Here is an 18766-nt window from a genome sequence, read left to right as displayed (position 1 = left end):
AATTGAATCTCGATATATTTTTACATAATTAATTTGTTGATTGAAAGACATATTTATTTTGTCATAAGTGGGTGTGGAAGTCAGAGAAATTTTCAATTTTCGCCATTTTAGTTATTTCTTTTTGCAAATTTAAAAAAATTTCCTTTTTTTACTTAGATAAAAAATACTATATTTTTATGAGAAATCAAACAGCAAATTGTTCTAATTTTTCACAAAGTACATTAAAAAGTTACAAATGACTATATTAAACTTATGTCAAACAATTATAATAATATAATTTTAGTTAGAGAATCAAAAAGTGGAAATAGAATATCACTTAAATAGTCTATAAAAAAGTTGGAACTAATTCGCATTTATGGTTTTTCTTAAATAGAAATTATAATTTATAAATAATTATCAATTTCCCTATTTAAATATTTAAAATTAAAATAAAATTAATAAAAAAAAGGGAAATAGAAAAAACAAAATAGCGAATGACATCTTGGTCTATTGATATCGGGTCTTTCATTTCGGAAAGATAATATTCAAAATCCAAATCTACATAAGATAAAGACATGATGTTGTTAAGCTAGTGTAAAAAAAAAATTACAAAATAATAGTGTTAATATTTTTTCCTTAAAAATAAGAATAAAAATAAATAAAATCCAATCATATTTCTGTATCACCAATTATTTTATCTGGGACAAACACACGTGTATTAGTACGTAAATAGAACATGAATCAACATGAAAATATAATAATTAAAATTAAAAAATAGAGTAAAATAATATTATATATATCTCTTAAATTAATGCAATATAGAGTCTAGTAAAATAATAGAAAATAAGACAAATGAATAATAAATGGTAGTAAATGGTTAAGGATAAAATGTCAAAAAGGAGACCACCAACCCTATTTCTTGGTGTTGACCTTTGCCTCTTTGCTTAGACAAGAAGCATGCTAAAATTTATCTTTTATTTAAATCTTTAAATCTTTAATTGATTTGCAATATTTCATATCAATCTTTAATGGGAGGGAGCACATGTCACGTGACGAATCCAATGAGGGCATGCCCCACGTGACCCCCATTTGATGCATGCCTTGCCTAAAAATAATCAAATATGTTTTTGAATACAAAGCTTTGAACTTTTTAATCAATGGAAGCTTCAAGTCATGTTGCATGCTGATTTTGAAATTTGAATGTATTCAAAATTTTATTTTATTAAATTATCAGTTGATGTCAAAACAATTCTTTATTTTTTCCCCCACTTAAAAGTGAATTAACGCGAAAGGATTTTTTTTTTTTTAATAAGATTAATAAATTTCGGTTGAATTTGGTGATGTCCAAATTATCTCATCATACAAGAATTATGACATATACATACATATATAAATAGTTGAAAATATGGGTATGAATCACTCTAAACTAACTAAATTCAATGTTTAATTGAAAATATAAATAATTACGCAATCTTTAGTATTAAACTAAAGATGTTGAAAATGTTTTTTTTAATATCTGATTCATTCAAAACTAAATCCACTAATTTACGTAATAAATCTAATAAATATAATTAGTGAAGTGTTTACCACCAAAATAAACATATTTTTATATTAATTTAAGGATCAAAACAAGAAACTTTTTATATTCAGAAATTAAAATAAATATTCTAGTATTAAAGTAAAGATATTAAAGATATATTTTAATTATAAATCAAGTGAAAATTAAATCCATCCATACAAACATTAAATCTAACTAATATCAGTAGCAAATTGCTTGCCACCATGTCCAATGTGTAATTGAAAATAAATAACTGTGCGGTATTCAACTATTCAATTAAAATTTGAATATCTAAATCAGTCAAAATTTATTTAAATAATAAATTTAATCAGAATATAAATTTTATTGTTTTATTATTATTATTATTTGACAAATAGAGTTAAAACACTCACATTTAAGAGAAATCAAAGATGTGTACATGTACCCTCAGATTGCGTGAGTTTTTTGGTTCAATATTAAGTCTTCTCTTAAATGAATATTTTATCAAAAAAAATAGTGAAAATTGCTAAAAACACCCTCAAAATTTACAATATGCACAGATTCTCCCCTTAAATTTGGCTATCCATAAAAACCCCTTCCTTTTGAATACAATGATTTTTTAAACCCCCAAACATCTAATAGTGATTGATTGAGTTAATTTGGAATTTTTTGGACGAAATTGTCCCTTGCGTGGGAAGTTGTGGCAAGTGTGACAGGGTTTGACTATAATGCCCTTGGGTGCAATGAGTTTCTATTTAAAAATGAGGCTTCTATTTAAAATATGAGTTATGAGGTTCTGTTTAAAAAATGAGTTTCCTGTTTAAAAAATGAGTTTTCTATTTAAAAAAATGAGTTTTCTGTTTAAAATAATGAGTTTTCTGTTTAAAAAATGAGTTTTCTGTCTAAGAAATGTGGTTTTTTTTTAAAAAATGAGGTCTCTGTTTAAGAAATGAGTTTTCTGTTTAAGAAATGAGGTTTTTGTTTTAAAAAATGAGGTCTCTGTTTAAGAAATGAGTTTTTTTGGGTGTATTTATCACCCCCAAAATCTCTTTATTGCAGGTTACTTTTGGGCCGATGAGACAAAAGCACGCGACTCACAATCACAGATCACGTTAGCATGAAAAAAATGGGATTTCGAACCCTAGAATTTTTGATCTCCACCTCGATCTAGATCTCGATCTTGCAGAGAAAAAAAGGTCGCAACCTTTCGATGCCTTCGCTCGACGACAAGGAGCGTGCGGTCTTCCCCGAGGTCGACGACGAAGAAGATGAAAGAGATGAGGTCGACGACAGGGAAGACGATGAAGACGAAGACAAAGACGGCGAGATCGAACCCTCATCGGCGCCGCTTCCTCCCTCCGTTCCGTCACCGACTTAGGCACCATGGATCCAAACCCCGGAATGATCCCTAACCCTAACCCTATTGCTATCCATGTTGCGGTCTCCGCGATCGAGAATGGTTACGTTCAAGTTCGACTGTCTTATCCGACGTCGCCACCGAAGACCTCACCACTCCGACCGCCAAGGAACGTCGGCAACCGGATCGCCAACGCCGACAAAGATTTTTTCTTTAAGACCCCACACGAGCAGGCCATCTTCAAGATCGCTCGCCAGATCTGGAACTCAGCACTCAAGCGTTCGCGCGAGATCAGCGACGATGAGATACTCAATGTCCCTACTCAATGAGGTTTCTGTTTAAAAAAATGAGGTCTCTATTTAAAAAATAAGCTCTCTGTTTAAGAAATGAATTCTTTGTTTATATGCTTGTTTGTCTTTGTTTAACTATCAATGTTTCTGTTTAATATATTGCATTTACGTTTAAAAAAGTGTTTAAATATCGTTGTTTCTATTTAAATATGTACGAGTGGCCAAGATTAATTGGTTTTTATATCCAGGATTAATTTATCACGTAAATATTTGTTTTTCTGTTTAAATATTAATGTTTTTGTTTAAAAAATGAGTTTTATGTTTAAAAAAATGAGGTTTCTGTTTAAGAAATGAGTTTTTTGTTTAACAAATGAGGTTTCTGTTTAAAGAAATGAGCTCTCTGTTTAAGAAATGAACTCTCTATTTAAGAAATGAGTTCTCTGTTTAAAAAATGAGCTCTCTGTTTAAGAAATGAGTACATGCAAAAAGGAATGCAAAAAAGAATGAAAAAAATGTATGCAAAAAGGTTTAAGGGCAATGATGGAATTTCATAATGCAGGGGTTAAAAAGGAAGTGAAACAATAAAGGAAGGGCTGTCTGAGGTATGCAAAACTCACAGGGGCTGTTTGGGAAGTTTTGAAATTATCGAGGGGTAAACAGTAATTTTCCCAAAAAAATATGATACTAATAACTTAAAAAACGGTTGATTTATTACTTACTTTTTTAATTAAAAACTCATAATAATATTTACATATTCATAAAACATGCATAATTAATCCAAGCCAAACTAAAATTCCCCTTCACTCCCAAAGTAATAATGAAGAAAAATATAAGAGGAAATGTGATAATATATGAATATATATCTAATTGTTCCATTATTACTGTTGCTTCAAATTTGGAAAAAAAAACTTTATATATCTAATTAGGAATAAAATGGTATTTTATTTTATTTTATTTCCTAAGAAGAAATGGGCATTTCTCGGTTGACACTTGACAGTGACAGATAACTTTGCATTATACAAAAACATGGGTGTCCACCAAAGGATGGGCTGTAATTATTTAATTGAAAAAATTAATAATAAAAATTACACTAATGCCCCAATATTAAATTAAAGATTTATTTATTTATTTATTATAATATATGTGTAAACCTTATCAACCCATAAATAAAGCCAGAAATTTAAACAGTAAATCTAATAATATAAACCAGCATAGTGCTTGTCACCATCTCCCTCCAATACCAGCCAATATTCATATATGCCTGTCCCATAACCCCCTCAGTCACACACATATTCAAAGTGAACAACAACTTCACAGAAAGAAAAGCAAAAACACAAAGCAAGCACCTTCAGCCCAAGTCATCAACCCCCACAACAATCTCCTTCTTCTTCTTCTTCTTCTTCTTCTTCTTCTTCAAAAGCTCACAAAGAGAAAAACCATTTTACTTGTCTACCTTGCACCATGGTTCAAAGAAAAGCAGTTATCAAGCCAGAAAAGAGCTTTACCACTTCCCACCACTTCCATCAAGAAACAAGAAACAGGGGAGGAGGTGAAGTGAAGAAGAAGAAGATAATGAACCTCCAGTTTGATGATGCTTTCAAGAAGAGCTTGCCAAACTATATGAAGCCAACAACCTGTTCTGGTGCAAGGAAGGTAACTCCTGTTAATCCTGTCCAAAGTAAAATCTCTTGTTCTGGTTCTAAACATGCAAAGAATTTGGTGAGAAAGTCTAGTTTGAAGCATGTTAGAGTAGGGTTATCTTCAGTTGTTTGTAATTCAAGGAAAGCTGTGAAAAAGGCAACCTGTTCATCAACTCAGAAGGATTTCAAGTTTCCCAAAGCTTTGGATCTTAATCCTGGAGGGACTTCAGTGGTTAGGGTTTGTCCTTATAATTATTGTTCTCTGAATGGTCATAGACATGAAGCTTTGCCACCTCTCAAGTCTTTTCTTGAATCAAGGAGGTTGGCAATCAAGATTGAGCAGAGGATGAAGCCAAAAAAGGAGATTGATGCAGGGAAGAAGAAGAAAGTTGTGAATAAGAATCAGCCTTTGGTAGAAGAATTAGGGGATGATTTCTTTGTTGAGATTTATGTTAAAGAACTTGTGAGTTGTGACCAGAGTGAGGTTGTTATTGATGATAATGGTAGTGATTGTGGCAGTGAATCTTCGATTTGTGAGATGGATGGTATGATGAGTCTGATTGAATATGTAGCATTTGATCAGATTGTGAAGGATGTTGAGGAGAATAAATTCGAATGCATTGTATCTGAACAAAAAGGAATTGAAGATGCTGCCGATTCGAATGATGTATTTATCGCAAGCGAGACTGTTAGTGTGTCTCATGATGTTTATGAAGATGTTGCCCATTGTGATATTGTTGTATCCGAACAAAAAGGAATTGAGGATGCTGTCGATTCGAATGATGCATTTATCACAAGTGAGATTGTTAGTGTCACTCATGAAGTTTGTGAAGATGTTGCCGATTGTGAGATTATTGCATCTGAAGGAAGAGGAATTGAAGATGCTGCCGATTCGAATGATGCATTTATTACAAGTGAGATTGTTAGTGTCTCTCATGATGTTTGTGAAGATGTTCCTGATGAAGAAGCCTCTGATGATGAGAAAGAAGAAAATTTGGTCGGAGATTCTTCAGAAGACCAGAGTAACAAATTGATTGTTGAAGAGGAGGAGGTATCTAAAGAGAGTGTCGAAAATTTGGCAGGAGAATCAGCACAAGATTCAGTTACTTTTGAACAACTCAGTGAGATCGATAAGAGTACAACAACAACAACAACAGATAGTGATCAAGAATGTTTCGAAGCAAGTGATGATGAAACAAATTGTGATCAAGAATGTTTCGAAGCAAGTGATGATGAAACAGATTGTGATCAAGAATGTTTCGAAGCAAGTGATGACGAGACTGATGGAGATGCAGAATTAATAAAGATCAGAAACAATAGAGCAAGAGCTAGTGATCGATCTCTTACTGATAGTCTTTGTGACCATCCTAAACTAAGATTGAGGATCACTAGAAAGAAAAGGACCGAAGAAGAGGAGATGATGATAAGAGTGTTCAATCCAAGGTCACCGAATTTTCTCCCATGCCAACCAGAGCCTGATAATGAAAAGGTAGATCTTAAGCATCAGGAGATGGATGATAGGAAGAATGCCGAAGAGTGGATGGTAGACTATGCGCTCCGACAAGCTGTGACGAAACTCTCCCCTGCGAGTAAAAGAAAGGTAGCTCTACTTGTTAAAGCCTTTGAGACTGTTATTCCAATGAGAATACAAGCTTGCAGCTAATGGTTTTCAGGCAACATAATCATTAATTGCTAAGCTTTTTCTTATGCTAATGTGTGAAGTCTAGTCTCTTAATTAAACTGTAATCTGATAGAGTTCTGTATATTGAAAGTGTTAATTATCAATGTTTGGTTAAAATTATGTGTTGTAGTACTTGAAGGGAATTGTGAACTTGGTTATTTAAGAGTTGCATGTGCCTTCAAGTATATAAATTGTGTAGTCAAATTGTGTAAATTATGGTATCAATAAGAACCACTAGAGCTTGTTTGTTTACTACAATCATATAGCTCTAGCTCTGGCAAAGATATTGTACTGTGGTGGATTTATGTTATAGAGTTAAATTTATTTGGTAGTGAGTTTTTTTTTTTGTTTTTTCGGGAGGCTGAGGGTTTAAATATCATTAAGTTAATTAGTTTTCTCGTTAAAGGAAGTTGTTGTTAATCTTTTGTAAGAATTAATAGTCTCTCTATCATCTTTGAATATAGCGGTGTTATTGTTCTAAAAACATTTACATAATTCTATTTCTTGGATCAAATATTAGCTTTTAAATTTTTTTTTTTAGAGTTCTTCATTAAATTGTTGGTTTTAAGAAATATGGGAACGGGAGAGTTTAAGGAAGATGGCCATTCCTACACACACACACACATATATATATATATATATAACTTTTTTAAATGAAGAAGTATTTCTAATAATTAAACCTCAAATAACTTTTCAGTTATAAAAGCACTTTTAAATTAACATTTTCAAACATAAAAACTAGTATGCGGTCAAAGTAATTTGAATATAAAGTAAGGTATATATTAGAGTAAGACAAAGTAATCAATTGTGTTAAGTGTTAGAATGCTAAATTCATTTGTTTCAATTTGGTTTATTCACGTTTAGTTTATTAGGTCAAAATAATTTAAATCTAAAGTAAGGATAAATCAAATCAAAACAAAGTAATCATTTGTGAGGAGTGTTAGAATTTAATTTTATTTGTTTCGATTTAATTTATTGGGTCAAAATAATTGGGTAAATAAAAACAAAAGAAAATAATCGCTTATATGGAGTGTTATAATTGAAGTTTATCTGTTTCGATTTGATTTATTTGGTTTGGTATATTGCACCAAAATAATTTGAATCTAAGATAAGGACAAATTAGAGCAAAATAAATAATTAGATGTGTGGAGTGTTACAGTGTCAAATAATTATTTTGATTTAATTGATTCAGTTTATTTAATTTACTGTATTTGGTAAAGGTGATGCTGAATCCATTGCGTGAAATGTTACAATTTAAATTTATTTATTTTGATTCAGTTTATTCGGTGAAAATAATTTTAACCTAAAAAAGAAATAAATCAAAGCAAAACAAAGTAATTAAAGCAAATCAATGCCCATTAAGTTTATTTTATTCATAATAATTTAAGAAGTTATCTTCCCTTGTTCTAGAACTAGGGAAGATTTTGGTTTTGTGCATTATGCAACGCTGTGTACATGCATATATATATATATATATATATACACATATATATATATATGAGAACCCATCATCTAGGGACGTCCCTAGATTTCAAATCTAGGGATGTCCATAGTAGCCATCGGATGAAAATCTGACGGCTCTTATCATTATGAACAATAGAAACCGCGTTCTACAATGTTGTACAGTGCTCGTGAACAGTATAAAGGTATACAGTGTTTATATAATCAATCAACCATCGGATGATGATCCAACGGCTTAGATTTAAAAACATCCCTAGATTTGAAATCTAGGGACGTCCCTAGATGATGTTTTCCCATATATATATATATATATAAATAGCCAACACCCTAAAAGTATAACCCTAGCAAGTTCACTAGATAATTTAAATACTAATATAATTCCAATTTTTATAAAATAAAATTCTTAAACGCCAATCATTTTATATACTAAGTTTAATTGCAGTCTCAAGTCTCAACATGACGTAGGCCATGGACCAAATATCCATTGAACAAGGATAATCCAAGTGGCTGATGGCTTTGCAGCTGTCACAACTGCAAATAATCATAAATTAGGAATCAAATATTTGTTTCTTATTCTTATTCTGTGGAGGAAAACCATATATACCTTATTCTTCTCACATGGAATATATAATTAAGTATTTGGAAACCCATTTGATATATGGGGGCATATTTTGTCCCTTCAACTTACCACGTCTCAACCGAGATTATTATTTTGAGGCAGGATTAAAGCCAGAAGTTACACTTGAAATGTTGTTTGTTTTGGGTTTTGATTTTTTTTTTTTAAATCATTTTATCTCATTATTGTATAGCGGCTTTATCTATCATGACGGCTGATATATCTAGAGATCTACTATCTTTGGTGAGTATATGTATTAGATGGAGTGATCTATAAGATTATATGAACAATTTCTTTAAGGCCAAAACCACCTGGTTTTAGGGGTTAGCTTCACTAACCCTAGGTCCTGTAGAGAGGGAAAAATTAGTAAGAGTTCGAATTTTACATAGAAAAATTTCACATGAGTTTGGCCCCTTATGTGAGGTTTAATAATGTAAGGTGAGGACTCGTAAGACATTAACTATGCCCACCATTGATTAATCTAAGATGGTTAGTGGGCACTAAGCACTAAGTTGTCACTAACCGTTTAATTGGTGGATTTCTTTATATTTTAAATTATTTTTTAAAAAAATTCAAATGTAATAAGACCCACTTTTTAAATAGAGATTTTTTTAGAGAAAAATCAAAGGTTTTAATCCTTGCATTATTTAACGATCAGAATTTTTTTTAATTTTAAAACTTTTTATCACTATATATACACTCATATTCTCAAATAAAACCTACATTTTTCTCCACTTCTTCATCTTTAAATTTTCGACTCTATTAATATATAAAAATAGCCTTCCATCTTCCCAAACTCCAAAATTTTTAAATAATTTTCAAAATTTTCAAAAGTTTTCATATACCTTTTCTCCACACCAAAATTTTCAATATTCTCAAAATTCAGAAAATTATTTAAACTCACAAAATTGTATGTGGCCATGCTCGCTTTTGGCACAGAGAAAAATTGAGAGATACTCCCTCTGGTCCTTTTTACTTATCCCATTTTAAAAGTTTTATTTGGTCCTTTTTAGTTGTCCATTTAGAAATTTGTAAAACATGAATAATTGATCATTCATATTTAATATACTTCTACAACTTCTAATAAATTATATTCAACTACACATTTTTTTAGCATATTTTAAATAAGGGTAATCTTGAAAAGTTAATGTAATTTTTATAAATTTTTTATTACCAATTAATTTTAACCAGCTTTCTTAAATAGTGTGATTTAGTTAAAATGGACAAATAAAAATGATAAAAGGGAGTATAATGTACACATGTATAATATTGTATAACATGATTATTGAAGATGAATGAGATATAATTACAAATTAAGATAATGATGAAAGTGAATGTCCATTCCTCGTCAGTCTATGGTGCACCAGAGATTTTCTAAAATATCTAAGAAGAAATGAATAATTATGTGATCAAGAAGTATATCATCAACTTCGATCAGACTTGGTAGAGTATATTTTGCGCCATTTTAGAGTGAACGAAGATGATCAAATTAGTGTTTGTACATTTTTTATTAATGACTTTAATTATGTAATATTTTTAGTATTTTTAATTTATGTTACGATGTTTTTTATTTTTATCATCACAAATTAATTAATATTTTTAAAATAATATAATAATTTATTATTATTATTCATATATTTTATTATTTTAAATATTTATTTTGAAATATATTATTTAATTAATTTTTTATAATATTTAATTTTTAATTAATTAAATATGCTTTAATGAAATATATAATGTAAATAATTAAAAAGATGAATGAAATGATTGTGGCCTCGTATTATAGTATAACGAGAGATAGTTTATTGAGTTGATAATGTAGCATGGACATCAAATTATAGGATAATATAACGGTTAAAGTTACCATAATTGCTTGTCCTTTGTCAACATATATATATATATATATACACAAAAATTTTAAGATAAACTATTTATTTAAATAACTTAAACCTTTACCACCCCACCCCAATATTGTAAATGAAAATCATTGCATATATATATATATATATATGACTAAATGTTATCTGTCAACATTCACAGACGGGAAAAAGATAAAGAGAGAAGTGAGATGAGAGAGACAGATAGGGATTGATACGGAGAGAGAGACTACAATAGGAGCTGTAAAAATAACCGGCAATTGTACTGGTTGAAAAATCGAGTGTGAAGGTGTGTTGGTTCTGTGCATTCCACTTGACACTGTTTATCAACACAATAACAGTAGTGCACTGTTGTTGGAATTCTGTTTATCAACACAGTAATATTGGTGCACTTTTGTTGGAATTAATCTAGATATTGAATCTACGGATGTTAGTAAATGACTTGTGCTCTCTCTCTCTCTCTATATATATATATATGCACATAATCAAAGAAACACTTGAAATTATTGGGAATTTAAGGGATATAATACCAATACCTAATTTCACCACACGTTTAAGTTCTCGAGTAGATACTAATCCTATTCAATTAAAAGAAAAAGAAAAAAAAAAATTCAAACCTCGTTGAAGCTTTGGAATCCATTTAGGAGAGAACAAATAAACTCTCATGTCTTGATTTACATCCTCAAAATCATTTTTTGAATGAAATCCTGTTATAAAAGAAAGAAACTTTTTCCTTTTGTTCTTCTTTCCATTGTTGAGTTTTTTTTTAATTAAATAACTTTCGCTGGTGGTTTCATCCTCATTCCACTCGATCCTTAGAAGTTAGAACAAAAAGTGTAATATAATTAAGTTCCTTCACACACGCACACACACAAAAAACCTATTCACTTACTGTGTTTGAGTTATGCAATGTGTTTTTGTCATTGATTGCTTCTTTCCATCTTTGGCTGTGCTTTTATAGATATATTGTTGCAACAAATACTTCAACCAAACAATAACTATTCCAATCTGCAGGCTTCCACACTCATTCAGGAATATTATTATATATGAAAAAAAATTTCCAAAGAAGAGTACTGCATCTGTGAAAGTTAAAACAGTGTCAATTAAAAGGACAAATCTAGCCTGGTTGGAAGGACAAAGAAAAGGAGTGATGCATGGCTAATTGAGTAAATGAGTTGTAGTAGCAGGAGGGAGTAGCTGCAAATGCGTGTCTAAATTTATGGTGAATTGACTCCAAGGTTTTCAATAAGCAATGGGGTCTACAGCAGTGGACAGCTGTCTCAACATTGTGCGAAAGCTTGACACTGCTGCCATGGAAACCATTCTATTGTCGGCCCTTAGATGCTTTTTAATTTTTTTACTCCCTCTCATCGCTGTGAACAAGAGGTTGAATACTGTTGTACAGGAAAATAAATAAATAACCGTTCGATGAAAATAATGATAATTTTAATAGTTTCACGTGAATTAGTTAAATAAGTGTTGTTTTAAATGCTGTGATAAATGTCTATTTTTTATTTTTATTTTTTTAATACTGTGAACAAGCAATTCGTTCGATTATTTATTTATTTATTTATTTTTTTGCAAAGATGAGTGGTTTAAAAAAAACAGAGATATGCACAAGTCTCGACAGAGTAAATAGAGATGGCCCCCCATGTACACATGGATACTAAATCACCTATAATTTGTACTTTTACTATTTATAAAAAGTTATAATAAAAAATCAAATACCAATAAATCATTTGGTGATTTTATCAATTGATGATAAGCTCTTTTTTTTAGGCCTTATTTGGATTGGCTTTTAGAAAACCCAGAAGTGTTTTTTTATAAGTTAAGCACTTCTGGGTTCCAAAAATGTTGTTTGTATTGGCTTTTTTGAAAAATGTTCGAAATGAAAAATGCTGTTTTTACAAAATAGCTCATGACCACTTATGAAAAACGTTCTTTTAAACTTATTTTTACGACTCGCTCCACATAAAAATTTAATTCAAACAGAAAAATACAAAAAGTGCTTAGGGCCTGCTTTGAGCCTCTCAAAAAGCACTTTTTAAAGTTTAATAGAAGTGCTTTTGGAAAAAGTCGCTTTTCAGCAGTAAGTTAAGCTTTTTATATTTTGTGTTTGATAGTTATCAGAAAGCAGGTCAGAAATAGCTAAAAACAGCCTTTTTCGTGTCGCTCATCACTAGCTTCCGAAAAAGTCATTTTCGCCTACGCTCTGCCGCAGAAAGTTCAATACAAACAATCTTTGAACCCGTGTGCTTAACTTATAAAAAAGCACTTCTGGGTTTTCCAAAAGCTCATCCAAACAAGCCCTAAGTTACTCTGGAGAAGCACTTTTTTTCGTAAGCACTGCGTTAAAACTAAAAAAGAAAGCACTTTTTCGATAGTTCAATCCAAAAAGGCCTTGTGATGCACAGCATAGCAACGCCTCAAATAGATGAGTACGGATTCAAATATCAAATCTTTCATTTAGAAGATAAATGAAATACTAATTTTTTTTTTAAAAAATTTCAAGATACTTTTATTATTTTTGTTTAGAATTTTAAAATACTATTTTTTTTTTCACAAATGACAACAAATGCTACCCCATAAAAATGTGTCAAAAGAACATGCATGTATAATGGTGCATCAGTTATAGTAACTTAACGACTTCCTGGGGATTTATTATGTAAAATTGGTTAATTTATGAACAATTAAGATCTGCTATATGCACCCAAGATAATATATTTATGATCATAACCCAACAATAGTAGTCTCTTGCCTTACAATTTTAACATGGATTACTACTATAAAAAATTTGATAAACAATGTTAATATAATACTTTTATAAATTGTATAGCCCCTCAAGTCAAACTGCACAATATATTGACAATACCAATTTTCTAATTCTGCATTTCAACAAAAATATAATAAACTTAATTAATAATATTTTACTAAAAATTGCAGGGAGTGATATAAGGCCCCTATTTTTACCAGAAACTAAAAACCCTAAGTTAGAAATTGACCGCTTTAGAATCTGGTCCTTTTATTAAAAATAAAATATGGAATATAATATTATTTTTATTTCACCACTTAAAAAATGTGAGATTTCTTTCGCTTCTAGAAAATTATTTTTAAATTAACATACCGATATTAGAAAATATTATGCGGTGTTTGGTTGCAATGAATATAATGGAGATGAGTAAAAAAGTAATAATAATGAGGGGGATTAGAGAAGGAATATGAATGAAAACTATATTTGGTTGGAAGGACTTGGAAGGTAGTTTATTGGGAATGAGAAAAGTGAAAAAAAATAATAATAATAAAAGTACTATTATGCCATTTATGCAAATACATATTATATAAAATAAAAAAAATAAATTAATTGTTATAAATAAATATTTAACTTTAAAAGCAACATTTTTGTTAATATCATTAATTAGTAATTAATTAACTATAATTAATAACTAATTACATGTTTAAATATTTTTTAAATAAATGATTAAAGATATTTTGTTAATATCATTAATTAGTAATTAATCAACCGTAATAAATAACTAATTAATGAAGAAATATAAATAATTAATTATTATAAATAAAAATTTAACTTTAATTATTAGTTATTATTATTTTTTATTTTAATTATTAATTAAAATTAAAATTATCTAATTAATTATTATATTTAATTTGATTATTATTATTATTTTTAATTAATAATTATTTTTAAAATTATTTATTTATTTATTATTTAAATAAAATTATTATTTTAATTATTAAATAAATAAATAAATTGGTCATTTCTCCTCAAGGAATGAGATGGGAATGAACAATCCTCCCATTTTGGGAGAATTGCCCAATCTCCACTCACTCCCCATCCACTCCTTTTTCATTCTCATTCATGGCATCCAAACAAAAGTTTGGGTTTACTCCATTCCCATTCCAAGCATACCAATCAAATATAATCAGGAGTTTGCATATATTTACACTATAATTAAAACTATTGATTAGTTAAATAAATGTTATTCAGAATGCAATTATAAGTGATTTCTTCTGTCTTTTCACAAAATGAAAAATATTAGTTTTTAATTAAATAAGTGTTATTTTGGTACAATTACAAGTAGTCCCGATATTTTTCACATTAGCAAAAACAATAGTTAATTAGATAGATAATATTTTATATGAACAGAATCATTGGTCATTCTATCTTTCACACAATTCAAACATTGGTGAATCATTAACCTCTTTTAAGGATTATACTTTCAATAATTTCAATCGATTAATTAAACAAATATAGGACGAATACTTGATAAATTGTCTTAGTGATTGAGTGACTTATGAGAATAATGTAATATTCACATCAGTTTTGATTAGATTTATGATTGTTGCAAAGCATGGACTAGATAGATAGTTCTATATTAAATACAACCATCCGAGGTAGAAAAAGCACCTAAGAGCATCTTTAATGAGAGCTCAATGGAGATATAATGAGCTTATAAGCATCAAACCCTCTATAAGGATGGTTTAATGTGGGTGGGTCCCATATGTTTTTTTATTTTTTAAATTAAAAAGTGATGAGACCGACTTCTTTAAATAATTTTTTTAAATTCAATTTTTAAATTTTTTTATTATCACAAATTAATTATTTTTTTACAATAATATAATATATTTTTATTATTCATATATTTTAATTATTTTAATTATTTATTTTATAATATAATTTTAAAATATATTATTTAATTATTATATTAATAACAACACTTCGTTTTAATTTAATTTAATAAACTATTTATTAAATATTAAATATTTATTTATTTTTAAATATTTTTTACACACAAAAAAATAAAAATAATAAAAGAAAATCTAACCCGGCATGGGGATAGTAACCTGGCCTGATGCCGGGTTACTTTCTCTTATAAAAAATATATTATTTAATCTCTTCATTAATTATAATATAATAATTTATTATTTATTTTCTATTTTTATTATTTTAAATATTCATTTTAAATATATCATTTAATTATTTTATTAATTATATTTAAAATTTTATTAAATAAATATGTTATAATAATGAAATAATATAAATAATTAAAAAAAGATTGATAAAATAATTATGGATCATATTTTAAAATATAATTATTATGTGAGATAGTTTAATAGGCTGATGAGAGATATACGTACCAAACTCTAGAATAGTTTAATGATTTAAAACAAACTAAACTTATATCTATAATGTATACCTCATGTAATAAAATTATTATAGTACAAATCAAAATAGACAACCGCTTGTTGATTAGACCAAGTAGTACTAACAATATTTAATTAATTAATTAAAGAAATTTCATTGCAAACACAACCCAAAAAAAGTTAATTTTTGTTAATAAACTAAATTATATTTTAAATGATAAAAAAAAAGGGGAAAACAGTAAAAGGAATCTCTCTTACACATCTGCTGTAGCAACCATATTAGTTTGAACAGCTTCTTCTGAGCAGGACCTGTGGGGGGTGAGGGGTGAGAAAGAGAGCAGCAGTGGTGGTGACCAGCCATGATCCTGGCTTTTGTCTTCTAGGCCAACTTCCTTGTCCCCATTCTCTTAAACTTGACTAGATAAGGCCCTTGCTGCCACAACAAGACAAACAATAGAGTTTGGCCTCATTCATGGAGCCCTCTTCTCTTGTGACTCTCTTCCCACTCCTTCCACCCCTTCAACTGAAGAACAAAAGGGCAACAGTGAGTGCTCCTTTGTTTTTGTTATAATCTTCTTGTAATCTAGTGAGGATAAGGAATAACAAGCCCCAGTCTTATTCCTATCTCCTCACATAATGACAACTCCCCAAACCCCTGTTTAATTTCATAATTAAATCCACCCTTTTTATTCCCCTAACACACAACCCATAAGGACAAACCCAAAACTCTCCCTTCTTCTTAATAATCTTCTTCTTCTTCTTCTTCCTCATTAATCATCCCAATCTCTCTCCATATTTCTTTCCATTTTTACCATTGCAAAATAATCTCCTTTCAACAGAATACCACCGATTAAAAAAATGGTGCAAGATGAAGCGGCAGCATCAGCATCTTCATCGGTGATATCTTCTCCTCTCCAATTCTTCTCTTCCATGTCCATCTCTCCAGGTTCACCATACACTCCATGGGTTCAAGAACTCAAATCAGACGAGCGTGGTCTCTATCTCATCCATCTTCTCCTCAACTGTGCTAATCATGTCGCCGCCGGTTCTTTAGACCAGGCCAATTCTTGCCTTGAACAAATCTCTATGCTCGCATCACCCACCGGAGACACCATGCAACGCATCGCTTCTCACTTCACTGAAGCTCTGGCTCGCCGTGTTCTCCGATCTTGGCCCGGTCTTTACCGTTCTCTCAATCTTACCACCACTGGCATCGCCGACTCCCTCGCCGCTCGACGCCATTTCTTTGATCTCTGCCCTTTCATCAAAGTTGCTTGTCTTATCTGCAATCAAGCTATCATGGAAGCCATGGAAGGTGAGAAGGTTGTGCACATCATTGATCTCCACACCATCGATCCCATCCAATGGGTTGCCCTTCTTCAGGCCCTGCGCCAGCGCCCTGAAGGCCCCCCGCATCTGAGAATCACCGGCATTAGTGATCACAAAGAGTTGTTGGATGTCACCGGCGCACGGCTTTGCGAAGAAGCAGAGAAACTCGATATCCCATTCCAATTCCACCCTGTTCTTGCCAAAGTTGAAAATCTTGATGTCGAGAGCCTCCGTGTCAAGACCGGCGAAGCTGTTGCCGTTTGCTCTCTGTTCCAGCTTCACTGTTTGCTCGCTTCAGATGATGACATTGGCAATGGATTTCGGAAATTTCACAGCAGTCCATCCCCTGCTGCCACTCACTCTAACAACAAGAACACTGTCCAGTTACATAAAATTATGCAGTTGACACAAGGAACTCTTGGTGAGCTTCTTGAGAAAGACATCATGGCTAATGCCAAAAATGCTTATAGTCCGGACTCTGCTTCTTCGCCGTTTGCATTGGCACCATCGCCGAAGATGGAAAGGTTCTTGGCCTCGGTGTGGAGTTTGACGCCGAAGGTAATGCTTGTTACCGAGCAAGAATCGAATCATAATGGGGCAACCGTGAATGAGAGATTCGTGGAAGCTTTAAATTTCTATGCAGCTCTGTTTGATTGCTTAGAGTCTACTGTGCCGAGGATATCGCCAGAGAGAATGAAGGTGGAGAAGATGATGTTTGGGGAGGAGATAAAAAACATCATTGCTTGTGAAGGGGGAGAAAGGAAGGAGAGGCATGAGAAGCTGGACAAGTGGGTGCAAAGGCTGGATATTGCTGGGTTTTGTAGAGTTCCATTGAGTTACCTTCCTTTGCTTCAGGCCGACAGGTTCCTGCAGAGTTATGGCTGTGATGGATATAAACTCAAGGAGGAGAATGGTTACATTCAGATTTGCTGGCAGGACAGGGCATTGTTCTCTGTTTCTGCTTGGAGGTGCAGAAGGTTTGAGTGACTCTGCTTGTGCTTTTGTTTTTCTTCTTCTTTTTCTGCTAATGTGTAAAGGATTTTAGTCTTTTGGGTCTGAACTTTTTCTGCATGATGTTTTAACAACTGAATGGCTTTTAGGACTATATTGCTCTTGGTGGTACTTGTGTGGCCTATAAATAGAAATTGCAATACCTTCTAACAATGCATTATATACATATTTATGTTATACTACTAGTCTTCTATTTTAGATTGCTATGTATACATTATGTATACATATGATTTGACTGACTCTGTTTCTCCTTGATGTTTTTGGCATGGTTTATAAAGAATTAACTTCTTTCTGGATTTCTACTTTGATCTTTGAATGTAATTTCTATTGTAGATGTCTGAGCTTAGTTATGCAGTTTGTTCTTTCTTACTAGTTATCCATATTCCAAGATTGGAGTTCCTTTGATTGTCACTGTTTTGGTGTATAAGAATTCTATTGCTTGATATGAGTTATATAGAGTTTATTCTTTCTCTTATGTATGAATTCTGTTGCCTGGTTCTTATTTAGTCTCTCTTAACTTAAGAGCTAAGTTTTACTTCATATTCATTTTTTTTTTCCAAGTTTCAGAGTCACATGCTTGGTTCTTTGCAGAGAGACTGGTGTTCTTCTTGTCTTAGATTCCTACAGTGAATGGAACTATGCATTTGTTTTCTTTGTTTCTTTCCTCAATTTGTCTGGATACTTCAAACAATTAAAATAATGCAAGTATGTTTGGCTATATGTTGATGCCCAACATTAACATTTCATAGTTACAGATGAGAGGTATTGCTATCAAGCCTTTTGATTATTCACCTTTGTGTCAATTTTAGAAAGTTGATGGAGATAATA

General features: G+C 30.9%; 2 protein-coding genes across 2 annotated transcripts; both read left to right on the top strand.

The window, feature by feature from the left end:
• Nucleotides 1-4436: 4436 nt before the first annotated feature.
• Nucleotides 4437-6808, top strand: LOC120273847 (calmodulin binding protein PICBP-like). The gene has a single exon (XM_039280571.1). The coding sequence runs from the start codon at nt 4625-4627 to the stop codon at nt 6464-6466; it is 1842 nt and encodes a 613-aa protein (XP_039136505.1). The 5' UTR covers nt 4437-4624; the 3' UTR covers nt 6467-6808.
• Nucleotides 6809-16456: 9648 nt separating this feature from the next.
• LOC120272994 (scarecrow-like protein 3) lies at nt 16457-18032 on the top strand. The gene has a single exon (XM_039279638.1). The coding sequence runs from the start codon at nt 16457-16459 to the stop codon at nt 17912-17914; it is 1458 nt and encodes a 485-aa protein (XP_039135572.1). The 3' UTR covers nt 17915-18032.
• The last annotated feature ends 734 nt before the right edge of the window (nt 18033-18766 follow it).

Source organism: Dioscorea cayenensis, chromosome 12 (genome assembly GCF_009730915.1).
Source record: "Dioscorea cayenensis subsp. rotundata cultivar TDr96_F1 chromosome 12, TDr96_F1_v2_PseudoChromosome.rev07_lg8_w22 25.fasta, whole genome shotgun sequence".
Lineage (NCBI taxonomy): Eukaryota > Viridiplantae > Streptophyta > Magnoliopsida > Dioscoreales > Dioscoreaceae > Dioscorea > Dioscorea cayenensis.
This window is presented reverse-complemented; position numbering and strand designations above follow the sequence as displayed.